The following is a 15781-nucleotide window of genomic DNA, read 5'->3' as shown; positions in this document are numbered from 1 at the left end:
TTAAATGCCTGTTCTAAGAAGAACGGACATGTGTCTTACTGTCTGTTACTTGCTTTGCTTCTCAGTCTTGAGTCAACTGAAATTTTAATGTAGAAATAATGTACTTGTTTGAAATACAGATTGATAAAATGATGTGCTTGTTTCAAATTCTTAACTTAGTATATACTGAATTTGCTAATGGGAATGCTATTACTTATGTTATGATCATATTTTACCATATTGCTTAATTGGTCTGACAATCTTATTTCTTTCTGTGGAAGCTCTTGCTTAAATCATCCAGACAAAAAAATTGTTGCCTATTCTTCAATGATTTTGTTCACCTCCCTTAATCCTGGAAGAATAAAAGAACTGGAAGAAAACCTCAATATTGCGATTAATGTCATAGAAGCTCACCAAAAGCAGCCCGAATCAGAATGGCCGTAAGTATCTCGTTAGGAGTTTGATTGCTCAAGGACAGCCTGACTGCAGAGGTTTTAAGTAAGACTGGAATCCTGATAATAGAACCACATGTTCACACAGGTAGCAGAGTCTCTGAGCAGCACCTGCAGAACTTGTAGGAGATGTGGGGAAAGAGTTTTGAGTTGGGCCTTGAAGGAAAAGGTAGTCACTAATGGGAGAGGTGTTCTTGGTGTATGAAAATCCCATGTGTGAGGGTGTCTGGGCCTGGGGACTGTTCAGCAGAGATGAGAGATTGGACTGTGTCGTGGGCATCTGTGTAGGTGCGGTGCGGCGATGCACCTGGCTCCCTGCTAGTGTCAGGCCTTTCAGAGGTTCATCGTGTGTGCGCCGGCTTCTTTGGGCCTGTTGGCTGAGAGCGTCTGAACCCCATGACTCTGTAGCGTCACACTTTTGCCAAATTTAGGACGTCCTCAGCGGCTCCTTTCTTTCTTTCTTTTTCTTTTTTTTTTTTGACAGGCGGAGTGGACAGTGAGAGAGAGAGAGAGACAGAGAGAAAGGTCTTCCTTTGCCATTGGTTCACCCTCCAATGGCCACTGTGGCCGGCACGCTGCAGCTGGCGCACCGCACTGATCCTAAGGCAGGAGCCAGATGCCTCTCCTGGTCTCCCATGGGGTGCAGGGCCCAAGGACTTGGGCCATCCTCCACTGCACTCTCGGGCCACAGCCGAGAGCTGGACTGGAAGAGGAGCAACCGGGACAGAATCCGGTGCCCCGACCAGGACTAGAACCCGGTGTGCCGGCGCCGCAGGCGGAGGATTAGCCTAGTGAGCCGCGGCTCCTTTCTTGTATACTTCTTTTTACCTCACTTTCCTTGTCCTCTGTTTCTGAGACACTACATCAGGCACACAGACAAGCCGAGCGTGCCCAGTAAAGCTACAAGAAACAACAACCCCTTCTAGGTTTAGAGCCTGTCATTCACAGGGACAAAGAAGAGAAGCCAAAGGGGGCAGCCCCCAGCACCCCTTGTCCACACCCCCGAAGGGCCCGGATGGTTGAATGTGCACGAGAGCTGCGTGTTCTATGTTTGAGGGCAGAGGCTCACCCCATCAGAAGCAGCTTGCGTTGGGCTAGTGGTGCGAGAAGAGAATCCCTTCCTGGGTTCCAGGAGGGCCTCAGGTATTCAGCCAAGCCTCAGGTAGCTGCTGTTCAGGCTTGGGCCTGTGGCCTCCGTGTTCTGCTATAGAGCCAGTCTGTGCGGTGGGACCTGCCCTGCCCTGCCCTGTGTGTCCTCTGAGGACACAAATGTGGAGTCAGTCTGTGCAGTGGGACCCTGCCCTGCCCTGTGTGATCTCTGAGATACAAACGTGAGTCTTTCTGTTCACAGGGCGCTGAGGTTCTGCTCAAGGAGTTGTTTTTTTAAATATTTATTTGAAAGGCAGATATCTATATCATTTTATATATATATATGTGTGTGTGTGTGTGTGTGTGTATATATATATATATATATATATATATATATATATATATATGGCGGGGAGAGATGTCGTCCATCACTCGTTCACTTCCCAAACGGCCACAATGACTGGGACTGCGCCAGGCTGAAATCAGGAGCCTGGAACTCCATTCGGTCTCTCACGTGGGTGCAGGGGCCCAAGCACTAGGGTCTTCAGCTGCTGCTTTCCCAGGTGCGTTAGCAGGGACCTGGGTCAGAATTACAGAAGCCAGGACTTGAACTCATAAGGGATCAGCTGTAGTTGGCGGCTTATCCCTTTGTACCACAGCACGAGCCCTGGTTGCCTGTTTCTGTTACTCTGTTTTTCAGCTGTTTCTTCTTTTAAGCTACTACTGCATTGTCCGAGTTGCTGTAACTTAATAGAAAGTTTTCAAGTTAGGGAGGATGAGTCTCCTGGCTCTGTTCTAACTTTTTGAGATGGTTTTTGGGTCCTTTGCATTTCCATTATTAGTTTTAGGATCATCTTTTCATTTTATTTAGAACAAAACAGCTGGAATTTTGGTAGTGATTGCTTGAATCTGTAGATAATTGGGAGGAGTGCCATCCTCACTGGATTGTTTTCCAGCCCATGAATAGGAGGTATCTTTCCTTATATTTGGGCTTTCTTTAATTTCTGCAGTGGTTTTGTAGTTTTTAATGTATACGTTTTACGTGTCCAGTTTAGTTTGATCTAAGTATTCTTGATGCTGTTGCTGATGGAGCTGTCTGCGTAGCTGTTTTGCATTATGTGCTGCTGGTGAGTAGGGCGTCATTGGTCTGTGTGCTTCATTTGCATCCTTCAACCTTGCTCATCTCACTTATCAGTTCTTTTAGTATTTTTGATGCTTTTGGATTTTTTCCCTCAGTGGTCACAGTGGCTGGGGCTGAGCCAGGCCAAAGCCAGGAACTTGGAACTCTGTTTGGGTCTCCGATGTTAGTAGCAGGGACCCAGCACTCAGGCCATCTTCTGTTGGTTTCCCAGGCACATTAGCAGGGAGCTGAGGGGAAGTAGAACAGCCAGTCCATAGTTACTATTTCATAAATGCTGGCGCACTGTGCTTTCCTCTTTAGCTCAGATTATATTGTGATTTCCCTTAGGATTTCCTCCTTGTCTCATTGGTGTTTTGTTTTTTTTTTTTATAATTTTTTTAAAACTTTATTTATTTATTGGAAAGTCAGAGTTACACAGAGAGAAGGAGGGGTAGAGAGGGAGAGGGAGGGAGAGAGAGAGAGAGGAGGAAGAGAGATCTTTCATCTGCTCGTTCACTCCCCAAATGACCAGAGCTGCACCAACCTGAAACCAGGAGCCAGGAGCTTCTTCTGCATCTCCCATGTTTGTGCAGGGGCCCAAGGACTTGAGCCACTTTCTACTGCTTTCCCAGGCCATAGCAGAGAGCTGGATCAGAAGTGGAACAGCCGGGACTTGAGCCAGCGGCCATATGGGATGCCAGCACTGCAGGTGGAGGATTAACCTACTGTGCTGTAGCACTGGCCCCATTAAACATATCTTAATCTCATTTTCCCTTGAATTTTTTTTTTTTAAGATTTATTTGAAAGGCAGAGTTACAGAGGGAGAAGAGGCAGCGAGAGATCAATCTTCCATCTGCGGGTTTAGTCTCTAAATGGCCTCAGCAGCTAATCCTGGGCCAGACTGAAGCCAGGAGCCAGGGGCTTTGTGTGGGTCTCCCATGTGGGTGCAGGGGCCCAGAAACTTGGGCCATCTTCCCTTGCTTTCCCAGGTGCATTAGCAGGGAGCTGGATGGGAAGTGGAGCAGCTGAGCCTCTAACCAGTGCCCATAGGGGATGCCTGCATCCCAGATGGTGGTCTCACCTGCTGCGTCACAGCACCGGGTTCTTTCCTTGAACTTTTTTTTTTAAGGATTTATTTATTTTATTTGAAAGGCAGAGTTACAGAGGGAGAAGGAGAGGCAGAGAGAGAGAGAAAGAGGTCTTCCATCCACTGGTTCACTCCCCAGACAGCTGTAATAGCTGGAGCTGTGCCGATCTGAGCGCCAGGAGCTTCTTCCATGTCTCCCACGTAGGTGCAGGGGCCCAAGGACTTGGGCCATCTTCCACTGCTTTCCCAGGCCATAGCAGAGAGCTCGGAGGGAAGTGGAGTAGCCAGGACTTAAACCGGTACCCATATGGGATGCCAACACTGTAGGCGGTGGCTTTCTCCCTACACCACAGCGCCGGCCCCTCCGTGAGCTTTTTAAAGTACCCTCATAATTTGTATAGGAGGAACTCTGCATTTGGTAAACAAACAGTGAGAACACAGAATATGCAAAGATTTACAACAGGATTGTTATTTTTCACCGTTAAAATATGAAATCGGGGCTGGTGCTGTGATGTAATGGTCTAAGCCTCCGCCTGTGGTGCAGGCATCTCATATGGGCACCGGTTCACGTCCCAGCTGCTCCTTTTCCAGTACAGCCCTCTACTATGGCCTGTGAAAGCAGTGGAAGATGGCCCAAGTACTTGGGAAACCCGAAGGAAGCACCTGGCTCCTGGCTTCGGATCAGTGCAGCTCCAGCTAATGTAGCCATTTGGGGATTGAACCAGTGGATGGGAGACCTCTCTCTCTGTCTCTCCCTCTCTAACTCTCTAACCTGTCAAATAAATACATAAAAAATATTTAAGAGAAAAATGAGAACTTATCTCTGAAAATTGTATAAACCCACTTTCTATCCTCCCTCTTCCCAGCATTATAAGATAGCTGACAAAAGAGTATATGTAAAAGTACATGATCTAGGGGCTGGTCCTGTGGTGTGGTGGGCTAAGCCTCTACCTCTGGCACCAGCATCCCATATGGGCACTGTTTTGAGTCCTGGTTGCTCCTGTTCTGATCCAACTCCCGGCTTATGGCCTGGGAAAGCAATGGAAGATGGCCCAAGTTCTTGGGCCCCTGCATCCATGTGGGAGACATGGAAAAAGCTTCTAGCTCCTGGCTTTGGATTAGCACAGCTCCAGCCGTTGTGGCCATTTGAGGATGGAACCAACAGATGTAAGACCTTTCTCTCTCTCTCCCTCCCTCCCTCCATCTGTAACTCTGCCTCTCAAATAAATAAAATCTTTGAAAAAAAGTACATAATCTTAGAATTCTTTTTTTTACAATTAAAGATTCATTTTTTTTTTTTTATTTGAAAGGCAGAATAATGGGAGGGTAGAGAGATTGGGAGATATCTTCCATCTGCTGGTTAACTCCCCAAATGGCTGCAATAACCAGGACTGAGCCAGGCCAAAGCCTGAAGCCTAGATCTTCATCCAATTGTCCCATAAGGGTGTCAGGGCCCCAGGTAGTTGGGCCATCCTCTGTTGCTATCCCAGGCACATTAACTGGGAACTGGAGTGGAAGTGGAGCCACTGGGACTTTGCGCTCAGAGTTAGAAAAAGGGAGAGGGGGAGAGGGGGAGAGAGAGAGAACCTTTGATCCACTGCTTCACCCCCCAGATGTCTGCAGCCACCAGTGCTTTGCCAGGCCAAGTCAGGAGCTCCTTCCAGGTCTCTCACAGGGCTGTCAGGGACTGGAACACTTGGGCCATTTTCCGCTGCTTTCCCAGGCCGTTAGCAAGGAGCTGAATCGGAAGTGGACCGCCAGCACATGCACCAGCACCCGTTGTGGTGCCAGAGTCAGAGGTGGTGGCTTTACCTGCTGTGCCACAGTGCCGGCTCCGACATCCTGTGAAACCCGTAATCATGAGAAAGGTTGAGGGACAGAAAGAGATGGGAAGAGAGGCCTTGACGTGTGTTGGTTTTCAGCCGCTGTGCGAAATGGTGTGACAGTGTGTGGTCAGTGCTTTGGCGTCACTTGATTTGTGAACGTTCATGTTTGTGTCATCACATTTGAAGGGTGAATTTCAAGACTAGATAGGCATTCCCTTCCTGACATTGGCTGGGGGTGGGGTCAGCCCTGGCACCAGAGGCCGAGAGCAGTGGCAGAGAAGCCAGATTTCCTGTGGAAAACTCTTGTCCTTGGGCACCTGGAGGAGAGGATGCAGCCTGTGTGTGTGAAACACGTGGAGGCTTCAGGAAGTCTGTGGAAAGTGTGATTAGAAGGTGCAGAGTGCGAATGGCCTTCAGAAAGTTCACGCGAAGTGTGTGTTGTGAGGAAACTGCATGGACTGACTTCAAAATATTTTGCACCAAAATAAAACTTACTTTTTAATTTTGTTTTTCCATGAATCTTTTGAAGTATCTTTGTTTTTTATTTTATTCATTTTTTATTTTTTCTTTTTTTCTTTTTTTTGACAGGCAGAGTGGACAGTGAGAGAGAGAGAGAGAGAGAGAGAGAGAAAGGTCTTCCTTTTTGCCGTTGGTTCACCCTTCAGTGGCCACCGCGGCCGGTGGGCTGCGGCCAGCGTACCGCGCTGATCCGATGGCAGGAGCCAGGTGCTTCTCCTGGTCTCCCATGGGGTGCAGGGCCCAAGCACTTGGGCCATCCTCCACTGCACTCCCGGGCCACAGCAGAGAGCTGGCCTGGAAGAGGGGCAACCGGGACAGAATCTGGCGCCCCGACCGGGACTAGAACCTGGTGTGCCGGCGCCGCTAGGCGGAGGATTAGCCTATTGAGCCGCGGCGCCGGCCTGAAGTATCTTGTATAGGACTTAAAGTATCCCATTTATAGTTTTTTTTCTTTTTGCAAAACAGGTAGGTGTTTCTCTGATGCCCCGTTTATTGCCACTTCTGCCTTTGTTAGGTGTGTTTTGACAGTTCTGCTTTTCATACAGTTGCAGCATTACGTGCTCATTGCTTGCAGCCTTTACATCCCTGTGGTGTTTAGATTTGTCCAGTGGAACCTTGCCCCTTTCTTGTATTATTACCACAACATTTCTGAATTTACAGGAGAAGAATCCAATCACAATTTTTTTTTTTTTGACATGCAGAGTGGACAGCAGAGGGAGACAGAGAGAAAGGTCTTCCTTTTTGCCGTTGGTTCACCCTCCAATGGCCGCCGCGGTAGGCGCGCTTCGGCCGGCGCACCGCGCCGTTCTGATGGCAGGAGCCAGGTGCTTCTCCTGGTCTCCCATGGGGTGCAGGGCCCAAGCACCTGGGCCATCCTCCACTGCACTCCCCGGCCACAGCAGAGAGCTGGCCTGGAAGAGGGGCAACCGGGACATAATCCGGCTCCCCGACCGGGACTAGAACCCGGTGTGCCGGCGCCGCAAGGCGGAGGATTAGCCTGTTAAGCCACGGTGCCGGCCTCCAATCACAAATTTAAAGTCCTTAAGTTAGAAAGAACTCAGCAGGGTTGGGTCTCTTCCTACTGTAAAGAAGTTTATCTTCAGTTTCCCTTGGGCAGATATTTGAAGAAAATAAAGGCAGTGAATTCTTTGGGAAGGTTGATTACTTTCTGTAAGTAAGTTAGAAGGGTTTACTTATTTTTTACAGCATCGTGAATGGAGGGGTATATTACATTTAGAAAAATATCTTAGCAGCTGATAATGTAAAAATGTAATTGACAATATATGCATAACTCACAACTCGAGTTAAGAAAACGCTGCTTACTGGCCTTTCATCGTCTGTGTCTAATGTTATCTACATTCGGTACTGTCCATTGGGTTGAGGTGATGGAGTAAAGAATTCCAGTTGCAAATATGCGTGTTCTCACTGAACTTTTTGCTTGTATGAATGTGAGTGATGATTGTTCTGACATTGAGGTACAAATGTCACTGTCTGCTCACTAGTGAATGAGTGCGTGAACATGACCACGGTCGTGGAGGCAGCCGGCTCTGAGCACACCTGGGACTTCCTTCTGGCAAAGCACGACTGCCGCAGGGAGAACATGGCTGGAGGAATCCTCGACAGTGGGAACCAGTGCTTCTTGACTTTTTAGATAACCAAGGAGCCTTCTTCAGCAAGACACTAAACTTCTGTGGGCCTCTGTCTTCCCTTATTTCTAAAATGAAGCACTTGATTTAGGTTAGAAGTTTCTCGACATTTGGGTTTCATGTCCCATATGTTTTGTGCAAGTCCAGCCAATCACGGATTCCCAAAGCGACTGATGAGGCACTTCTGAAGGGTGTGCCAGGAGCACGCCCAGCCTCGGGTGCAAGCTTTTGGTCCAGAATCCTCTGGAAGCTCTGCTGGTGGTCCCCTGAGGGCAGCATTGTTCTTCCCTGCGCCATTTCCCTAAGCCCTCCTCTGTCCCTGCCCCTTCCCTTCCTCCAGGGACTCACACAGCGCCTCTCTGGCCTCTGTGACCTTCCTGCTCCTGGTTGGGTCCCCTCTGTTGTTTCCATAGTCTGTGAAGTGTGCCTGTGCTGTACTCACACTCTGGTGATTGTCTGTCGGTGTGTGCACCTTTCCCCGCTGTTCAGAGGATCACGTAGGTCCTGACACAGGACTTGAGTCTTAATTTCTGAATTAATGTACTGAGGAGAAAATATGGACTTGCAAGTAGCCGGATTATGCAAGAGTTTAGGATGCCAATTTTGTGCCTACTTGGAATGCATGGATTTGTATTGTTGTAGCTTGATCTACCTAAATTAATAGGAATATTGCTTGAGCTTCTTGGTATTATCCCATACTGTTGGACGTACTTCACATCAGAGTGGTCACCAGCCGTTTTGAAGGTTGGAGAAGAAATGAGATGCGTGTTTAGACTTCGCTCCTCCATGCCCGGGGTGTGCTGTGGCGGTTATTCATGTGCTTCCTCTCGTCGCGCTGAGGAAGTGTTTGGTGTCACGCGGTGACCCGGTGTCAGTGTACTCAGTGTTTCACAGTCACCTCTGCTCCTGTAGTTTGGATTATAAGCAGTGTATTTCTTAGTTCCTAAGTTCTTGCCTCAGATGGCCTCCGATAAATAGGTTCAGAATTAATAAAAAATACTGTTCAGTCTCTTTAAATGCCACCGTGGTGCTTTGAAGAAATGTGCCTGCCATCTTTGCCTTGGGGCTTCCCGAGGTTGATCTCTAAGTTCAGATGAGTGCAGTGTTGACAGTGAGGATGTTTTCTTGGTAACTTGAGAGCTCGCGGAGTGGATCATCAGGCCAGTACTCATCTCTGCATTGTTGGCATGTGTTTAAATAAGTAAACTGGGACATGTCCATTTCTTCTGGTCAGTTACAGCACTAGGCTTCTAACAGTGTTTTCCATTTATACCTGAACTTGTAGCTGAATTTCATTTTACATTCATTTCCAAAAGAAGTTTTCTTTCTTAACTTAGATAAAAGCTGTAGTAGACCTTTCCTTCCAGTCAAGACAGTTTGGGTAATTTTATTAAATTTTTCACAAGTAAAAATGGGAGAAAAATGTTTTGAGTTTTCTCCCTTTCAGTTACTGGTTAAAAAAGTGGTATTTGAACCTCTTAAAGCATTTAAGATCACAGCAACTCAAAAGCTCAATAAAAAGCAGTGCTGTTGTGTGTAAGCTCCACCTGTGAGGCGGATCAGCCTGTGTGTGTTTTACCGTGTGTCTATAACCAGACTGTTTTCTTCTTTTCCTCTTAGGCTCTTGATTATTACAGACCACTTTCTGAAAAGTCCGGAATTGGTACAAGCCATGTACGCCAAACTGAGCAATCAAGAAAGGTAACCCCAAAGCCCAGTGTGGTTTTGAGCATTTAGCATTCCATGTAGAGAATCCTGCACACAGGACTGCAAGGCTGTGTGGTTTCTGACTTGGCGCAGAGTCTGTGAGTGCGTGTTTCTGTGTCAGTGATGGTTTTGAATTGGTTGGCTAACATTACATCTCAGCCACAACAGACAGTGATTTATGTAGGGTTGCAGAATCCAGGTTGGCACCATTATTCAGTTAAGAACGAAATGTTACATTTGTGCATGACATTTATGGTAGTAACATACACAGCTGTATGTCATAGTTACTATCTGAGGCGTGGTTCACACGCTGCTGTGTCCTAGGTGTGCCGTTTCTGAAAGGTAATTCAGACTCACGGGAGGTTGGTACCTGTCTTGCAGTGTGAAGAGCAGCAACCTAGGAGCAGTGCAGTAGCACGGTGCCGTGTTATAATTCTTTGACCATAGCCAGATGTATTTTCACCTAGTGTGGATTTGCTTTTTGACTTGTAAAATACGGAGGTTGAATAAAATGATTTGGAATATACTTTTCGTTCCAGCAGTGTGTATTCTTCCTGTGGTTGTTGGAAATATTGCTTTAGGAACATGACAACATTTATTCAGAAACATGGTTTGAATCTTGGTTGCAGTCAGTTTTTATGACAGTGGTCCTTAACACTGTGTTTGGTTTCCAGCAGTTAAGCTTTATGTGCTCCTTTGTATGTAGTCTTTTGTTTAGTAGCCTTTTTCCTTTAATATATTCAACAAAAAAGGAAAATTCAGGATTTTAAAAATCAGTTTAAAAATTCAGTACCCTCAAGCATATGCTTACTCTCATTGCGGAAAAATAATTCATTGTAGTTTCTATTTTTAAATGTTAAAGAAATAATATGTAGAATGCCAAAAATTAATAATTGCTTTGCAGTGTGGGATACCTGGATACAAAGAGAATGCACAGTTTGATTGTATTTCAGTGTTCAAGTTTATATTTCCTAAGATTTCACTTACTTGAAAGGCAGTACTACAGAGAGAGAGAGAGAGAGAGACACACACCTCCTCCTTTGCTGGTTCACTCCCCAAATGGCCACAACAGCCAGGGCTGGGCCAAGCTGAACCCAGCAGCCAGGAACGCATTTGGCTCTCTCATGTGGTGGCAGGCCCAAGTGCTAGGGCTGTCATCAGCTACCTTAGCTGCAGTGGCAGGGAGCTGGACCTGAAGTGGAGCAGCTGGGACTTGACCCAGTATTCTGATACTGCAAGTGAAGGGTGAACCTGTGGATGCCACAACACCAGTCACTGTTTTCTGTGTTTCTGCCGAATGATCTGTTGTTAAACAGCTCCATTGCACAAGTCAATGAGAATGATAGACTGTCGTCCTTCTCCATGCGTGGTTCTGCTCAAAAGCCCCGCCCCCATTTTTTCCCCAAGACAGTAGTGCTGTCGTCATGTTTATCTCCCTGCTTGCTGCCCTTGCATATGGCCGTTCAGCTGTCCGTGCCGCAAGGGTGAGGACGTGATCCTCTTTAGTGTCTGGTGTCCGCGTCTCCAGGCAGTGCTTGCACGAAGTGAGCGCTCGGACAGCAGCAGCAGGAGGCGTTTCTGTGAGGCTGTGAGGGACGAAGGGTCTGTGGGTGGGCGGCTGAGTGTCACCAGCCTCACTTCTCCCCTGCTTCTCTGTGACTTTCTCATTCTCACTGGTAAGTCTTTTTTTTTTTTTTTTAAGATTTTATTTATTTTATTTGAAATGGAGAGTTACAGAGAGGCAGAGAGAGAGGGAGGGAGGGAGAGAGGGAGGGAGGGAGGAAGACTTCCATCCACTGGTTCACTCCCCAGATGGCTGCAACAGCTGGAGCCAGGAGCTTCCTCCAGGTCTCCCACGCGGGTGCAGGGGCCCAAGCACTTGGGCCATCTTCCACTGCTTTCCCGGGCCATAGTAGAGGGCTGGGTGGAAAGTGGAGCAGCCGGGACTCGAACCAGTACTCCTGGATGCCAGCACTACAGGCGGCGGCCTTACCCGGTACGCCCTGGCGCTCGCTCCGGGGTCAGTTAGTCTTGCTGGCTGCACCACCTTGGTGCCTCACTGATTTTTCTCATTTGTCATAGCATTGCTTTGCCCTTATGCCATCTTTGACTCCACTTTGACAGTCCTCTTTTAAAAAAAACTTTATGGTGAAGCAGATGGAGTCTAAAATGTACCATGATGGCTTGCTAGCCTGCGTTAGTAGTGTTAGTATGTTTGCATTGTTCTGCGAGTCCTCTCCAGAACACTTCATCTCGTCAATCTGCAGCTCTCTTCCCCTCCCCTGGAACTCACGGAGACCACCATTCCCCCTCTGCTCTGGATTTAACTACATTAAGTGCCGCATTTAAGGTGGACTCATGCATTATTCCTTTGTTAACGGGCTTATTGTAGTCAGCATAATGCCCTGGAGCTTCATCATGTTGTATCTTGTGTTGGGCTTTCCTTGTTTTTGGGTAAATGTGGTGTGCGTGCACGTGCACAGTAGAACAGTGGTCACGTGTTTTTGTTTTGTTTATCTGTCCAGTGATGTTCACTTGAGACGCTTCCACTCATGGCCATCATGAACAATACCGCTGTGAGCGTGGGGTGTAGCGGCCGGAAGTCTGATTGTCCTGCTTGTCCTTACTGTCTCCTCTGTTAGCTACTCCATTGCGTGGGCAAATCTTGCCCTGTCATTTTAGCAGCATGTCGTAGCCTGTTAGAGGACCCAGTTATATGGTTTAGGAGGACTTTTATGAGGAAACTTCAGAAAGTTCATGGAAGTGGAATTAAAAGGTGATTTTCTTTTGGTGCAAAAGATTTTTGAGATTCACACATAGATTTTTCATAATAATGCATTTCCATGAACTTTAAAATTTTTTTTAAAAGATTTATTTATTTGTTAGGGAGAGAGAGAGGGAGTCTTCCATCCACTGGTACACTCCCCAGATGGCCATAATGACCAGGGCAGGGCCAAGTCAAAGCCAGGAGCTTTATTGGAATCTTCCACGTGGGTGCCAGGGCTGTTGCTTTTTCCAGGATATTAGCAGGGAGCTGGGTTGGAAGTGGAACAGCTGGGACAGGAACTGGCACCCATAAGGGATGCCAGTGTCACAGGCAGAGCTTTACCTGCTGTGCCACAGCGCCAGCCCCACCACCAACTTTTTGATGGCCCTGTACGACAGCTCCATTTTCAGCTCCTTGTGCTCTGCCGTTCTGTCCCTGAGTCACCACGGGGTAGCCACACAGGTCCTCCAGACCTCTCCTACTTTGTCTGTGTCCTTTTTTCTGCCTGGAATGCCCTGATTGTTGGTTGTTCGCCACTGCTCCTCCCGAAGTGCTTTATAGAGCCTTATCAGGTGTTGTCTGCTTCTTATGATTTTTCTGATTCTTTTTTTTTTTTTAAAGATTTATTTATTTATTTATTTGAAAGAGTCACACAGAGAGAGGAGAGGCAGAGAGAGAGGGGTCTTCCATCTGCTGGTTCACCCCCCAATTGGCTGCAACGGTTGGAGTTGTGCCGATCCGAAGCTGCCTCTGGGTCTTCCCACGTGGGTGCAGGGGCCCAAGGACTTGGGCCATCTTCTGCCGCTTTCCCAGGCCATAGCAGAGAGCTGGATTGGAAGTGGAGCAGCCGGGTCTTGAACCATTGCCCATATGGGATGCCGGTGCTTCAGGCCAGGGCATTAACCCACTGCGCCACAGTGCCGGCCCCTTTCTGATTCTTCAGATAGGCAAAATCCTTTTGCAGTCTCATCTGTGATTATAATTATTTGCTTTTCTATTAAAAGAATCTTGCTAGTTTACTGTCTTCGACACCTACCAGAATCAGTATTGCAACAGAATAGGCATTCATTCTCCTGGCTGTCACACATCTTTTGCTGGTGTCTTTGTTGCTTGGTGAGACAGCAGAGTCATTCAGAACAGTGGATGGTTTGAGACAGGGGTCTGACAGCTGGTGGGGCAACGTGTGAAAGCCCTGGGAGCCGTTGAGTTGAGGCCCATTTCTTTCCTTAATGGCCACGCTCCATTTGGGCACTGCCACTGCTGCTGCTTTTCTTTCTTTACATTTTATTCTAATACAGAATTCGCCATCTTATCCCTGATTTCAATATAAACATGAGCAGAATTGCAGCACCATTCAGTCATTTCATTGTTAACTTCTTGAGGGCCTCTGTACTGTTTTCCACAGTGGTTGTAGCAGCAGTGTGCACGGGTTGCAGATCCTCCGCACCCTTGCCAGCATGTGCTTTCTGCTTTCTCGATGGGTTTGCGGTGATACTTACCGTGGTTTGATCTGTGTTCTCTGATGACGAGATGCTAACACCTTCCTAAGTGATTGTTGGTCATTCGTTTATCTGCTTTGGAGAAATGTATACTCAGTCCGGTGCTTGATTTTGAAGTGGTTTGCTTCTTCTGTTGTTGAGTTTTAGGTGTTCTATGTACATTGTGGATATTAATGCCTTATCAGATACATAATTTGCAAATATGTTCTCCCATTATATGGGTTTTCTTTGAACTGACCCTGGGGATTGGGCAGTGACCCACACAGGAAGGGCTCATGGGGCTCACGGGCCAGGGGCTCCCCGTGATATGAAAAAATGCCAGCAGCGTAAGTGCTGCTTGTGAAATAATCAGACAAGAGGAAAAAAAATCGCTTTGCTATGTGTGTGAGAATTTACTCCTGAGCTTTCTCTTGGTTTGGCCCTTTGGTCTGCAGGTGTCTTCCTGTGCTGTCGCCACACTACCACACTGCTCTGGTTGTTGCAGCTTTGTCATAAAGTTGAAATCAGGAGGTGCAGGTTCTCCATTTTTACGTCTTTGCTGCCATCGGCTTGGCCACGCCTGGCTCTGCTTCGCGGTTTCATTGATCATCTAGGAGAAAAGGTGTCAAGCAGTGACATGGAACGCTGCTCCCTGCACCCAGGAAGTACGCTTAGGAGGAGCACTGGGGCACGGGGAAAAGCTCCCTAGACAAGACACTCCCCGAGTGCTCTTGTTCAGCCGGCATGCAGCACTGCTCAGCGGTGCCGCCGCCCACTTCCTTTAGTTCTGGGTTTTAGTTGGTGATTGGCCATCGTTTTATAGTGTCCACTAGAAGAAGTCTTGAGTAGGGTGTGCCGGGCCAAACTGTTGGATGTGGCAAAAAGATATTATAACATGTTCTTACATTTTATTTATGGAAAAAAACAGAAAGCAGGCCAGTGCCGTGGCTTAACAGGCTAATCCTCCGCCTTGCGGCGCCGGCACACCGGGTTCTAGTCCCGGTTGGGGCGCCGGATTCTATCCCAGTTGCCCCTCTTCCAGGCCAGCTCTCTGCTATGGCCTGGGAAGGCAGTGGAGGATGGCCCAAGTCCTTGGGCCCTGCACCCTCATTGGAGACCAGGAGAAGCACCTGGCTCCTGGCTTCGGATCAGCGAGATGCGCCGGCCGCAGCGGCCATTGGAGGGTGAACCAACGGCAAAAAGGAAGACCTTTCTCTCTCTCTCTCTCTCACTATCCACTCTGCCTGTCAAAACAAACAAACAAAAAACAAACAAACAAAAAAACCCAGAATGCAGTTAAGCCTTGTTAGTAGTTTACACCTAGTTTGACTGTAGTAGCTTACCTGTAAATTACAAATGTTGGTGGTGTGTGATGTGAATTCTTTGTATTGATCTAGAGAGCTTTGAGAATACTAAAGCATGCCGTTGCTAAACTATTTGCTCTTCCTTCAGTCAATTTTAAATTATTCATTGAATTTCTGTGGTGTGCTGAATGCTGAGAAACCCAAAGTTGCCAGCACACTAGTGTTTGAGAAAGAGATACTGCTTTTCTTTTTTTTTTTTTTTTAAAGATTTATTTATTTATTTGAAAGTCAGAGTTACCCAGAGAAAGGAGAGGCAGAGAGAGAGAGAGAGAGAGAGAGAGAGAGAGGTCTTCCATACGATGGTTCGCTCCCCAATTGGCTGCAACGGATGGAGCCGAACTGATCCGAAGCCAGGAGTTAGGAGCTTCTTCCAGGTCTCCCACATGGGTGCAGGGACCCAAGGACTTGGGCCGTCTTCTGCTGCTTTCCCAGGCTATAGCAGAGAGCTGTATTGGAAGTGGAGCATCTGGGTCTCAAACCGGCGGCTGTATGGGATGCCGACACTGCAGGCCAGGGCGTTAACCTGATGCGCCACAGCACTGGCCCTGAGATACTGCTTTTCTGCAGTACCATTTTATCTCTGAGGCGACTGCAGTGTCATTTTGGGGGAACTGCCCCGCTGAGCATTCGAGGCAGCCGGGAGGTGGCTCTGTCCAGGCACTTCTGCTAGTTCTTCCAGCTCTCAGGCTGGAACTCCAGGGAGGCATCGCTAGGCCGTTTCCAGGAGATGGTGAGGACGAGGCTTCT

General features: G+C 47.7%; 1 protein-coding gene across 1 annotated transcript in view; it reads left to right on the top strand.

The window, feature by feature from the left end:
• ATXN10 (ataxin 10) overlaps nucleotides 1-15781 on the top strand; it is a 159408-nt gene that overhangs the window by 38917 nt on the left and 104710 nt on the right. The window contains exons 5-6 of the mRNA XM_062202698.1: nucleotides 261-419; nucleotides 9339-9419. Coding sequence (XP_062058682.1) covers nucleotides 261-419; nucleotides 9339-9419 — 240 coding nt within the window. The remainder of the gene's footprint in view (nucleotides 1-260; nucleotides 420-9338; nucleotides 9420-15781) is intronic.

The sequence above is a fragment of the Lepus europaeus genome, chromosome 10 (genome assembly GCF_033115175.1).
Source record: "Lepus europaeus isolate LE1 chromosome 10, mLepTim1.pri, whole genome shotgun sequence".
In the NCBI taxonomy this organism is placed as follows: domain Eukaryota; kingdom Metazoa; phylum Chordata; class Mammalia; order Lagomorpha; family Leporidae; genus Lepus; species Lepus europaeus.
Note: the sequence above shows the minus strand (reverse complement) of the source record. Positions and strands in the feature narration are given on the sequence as shown.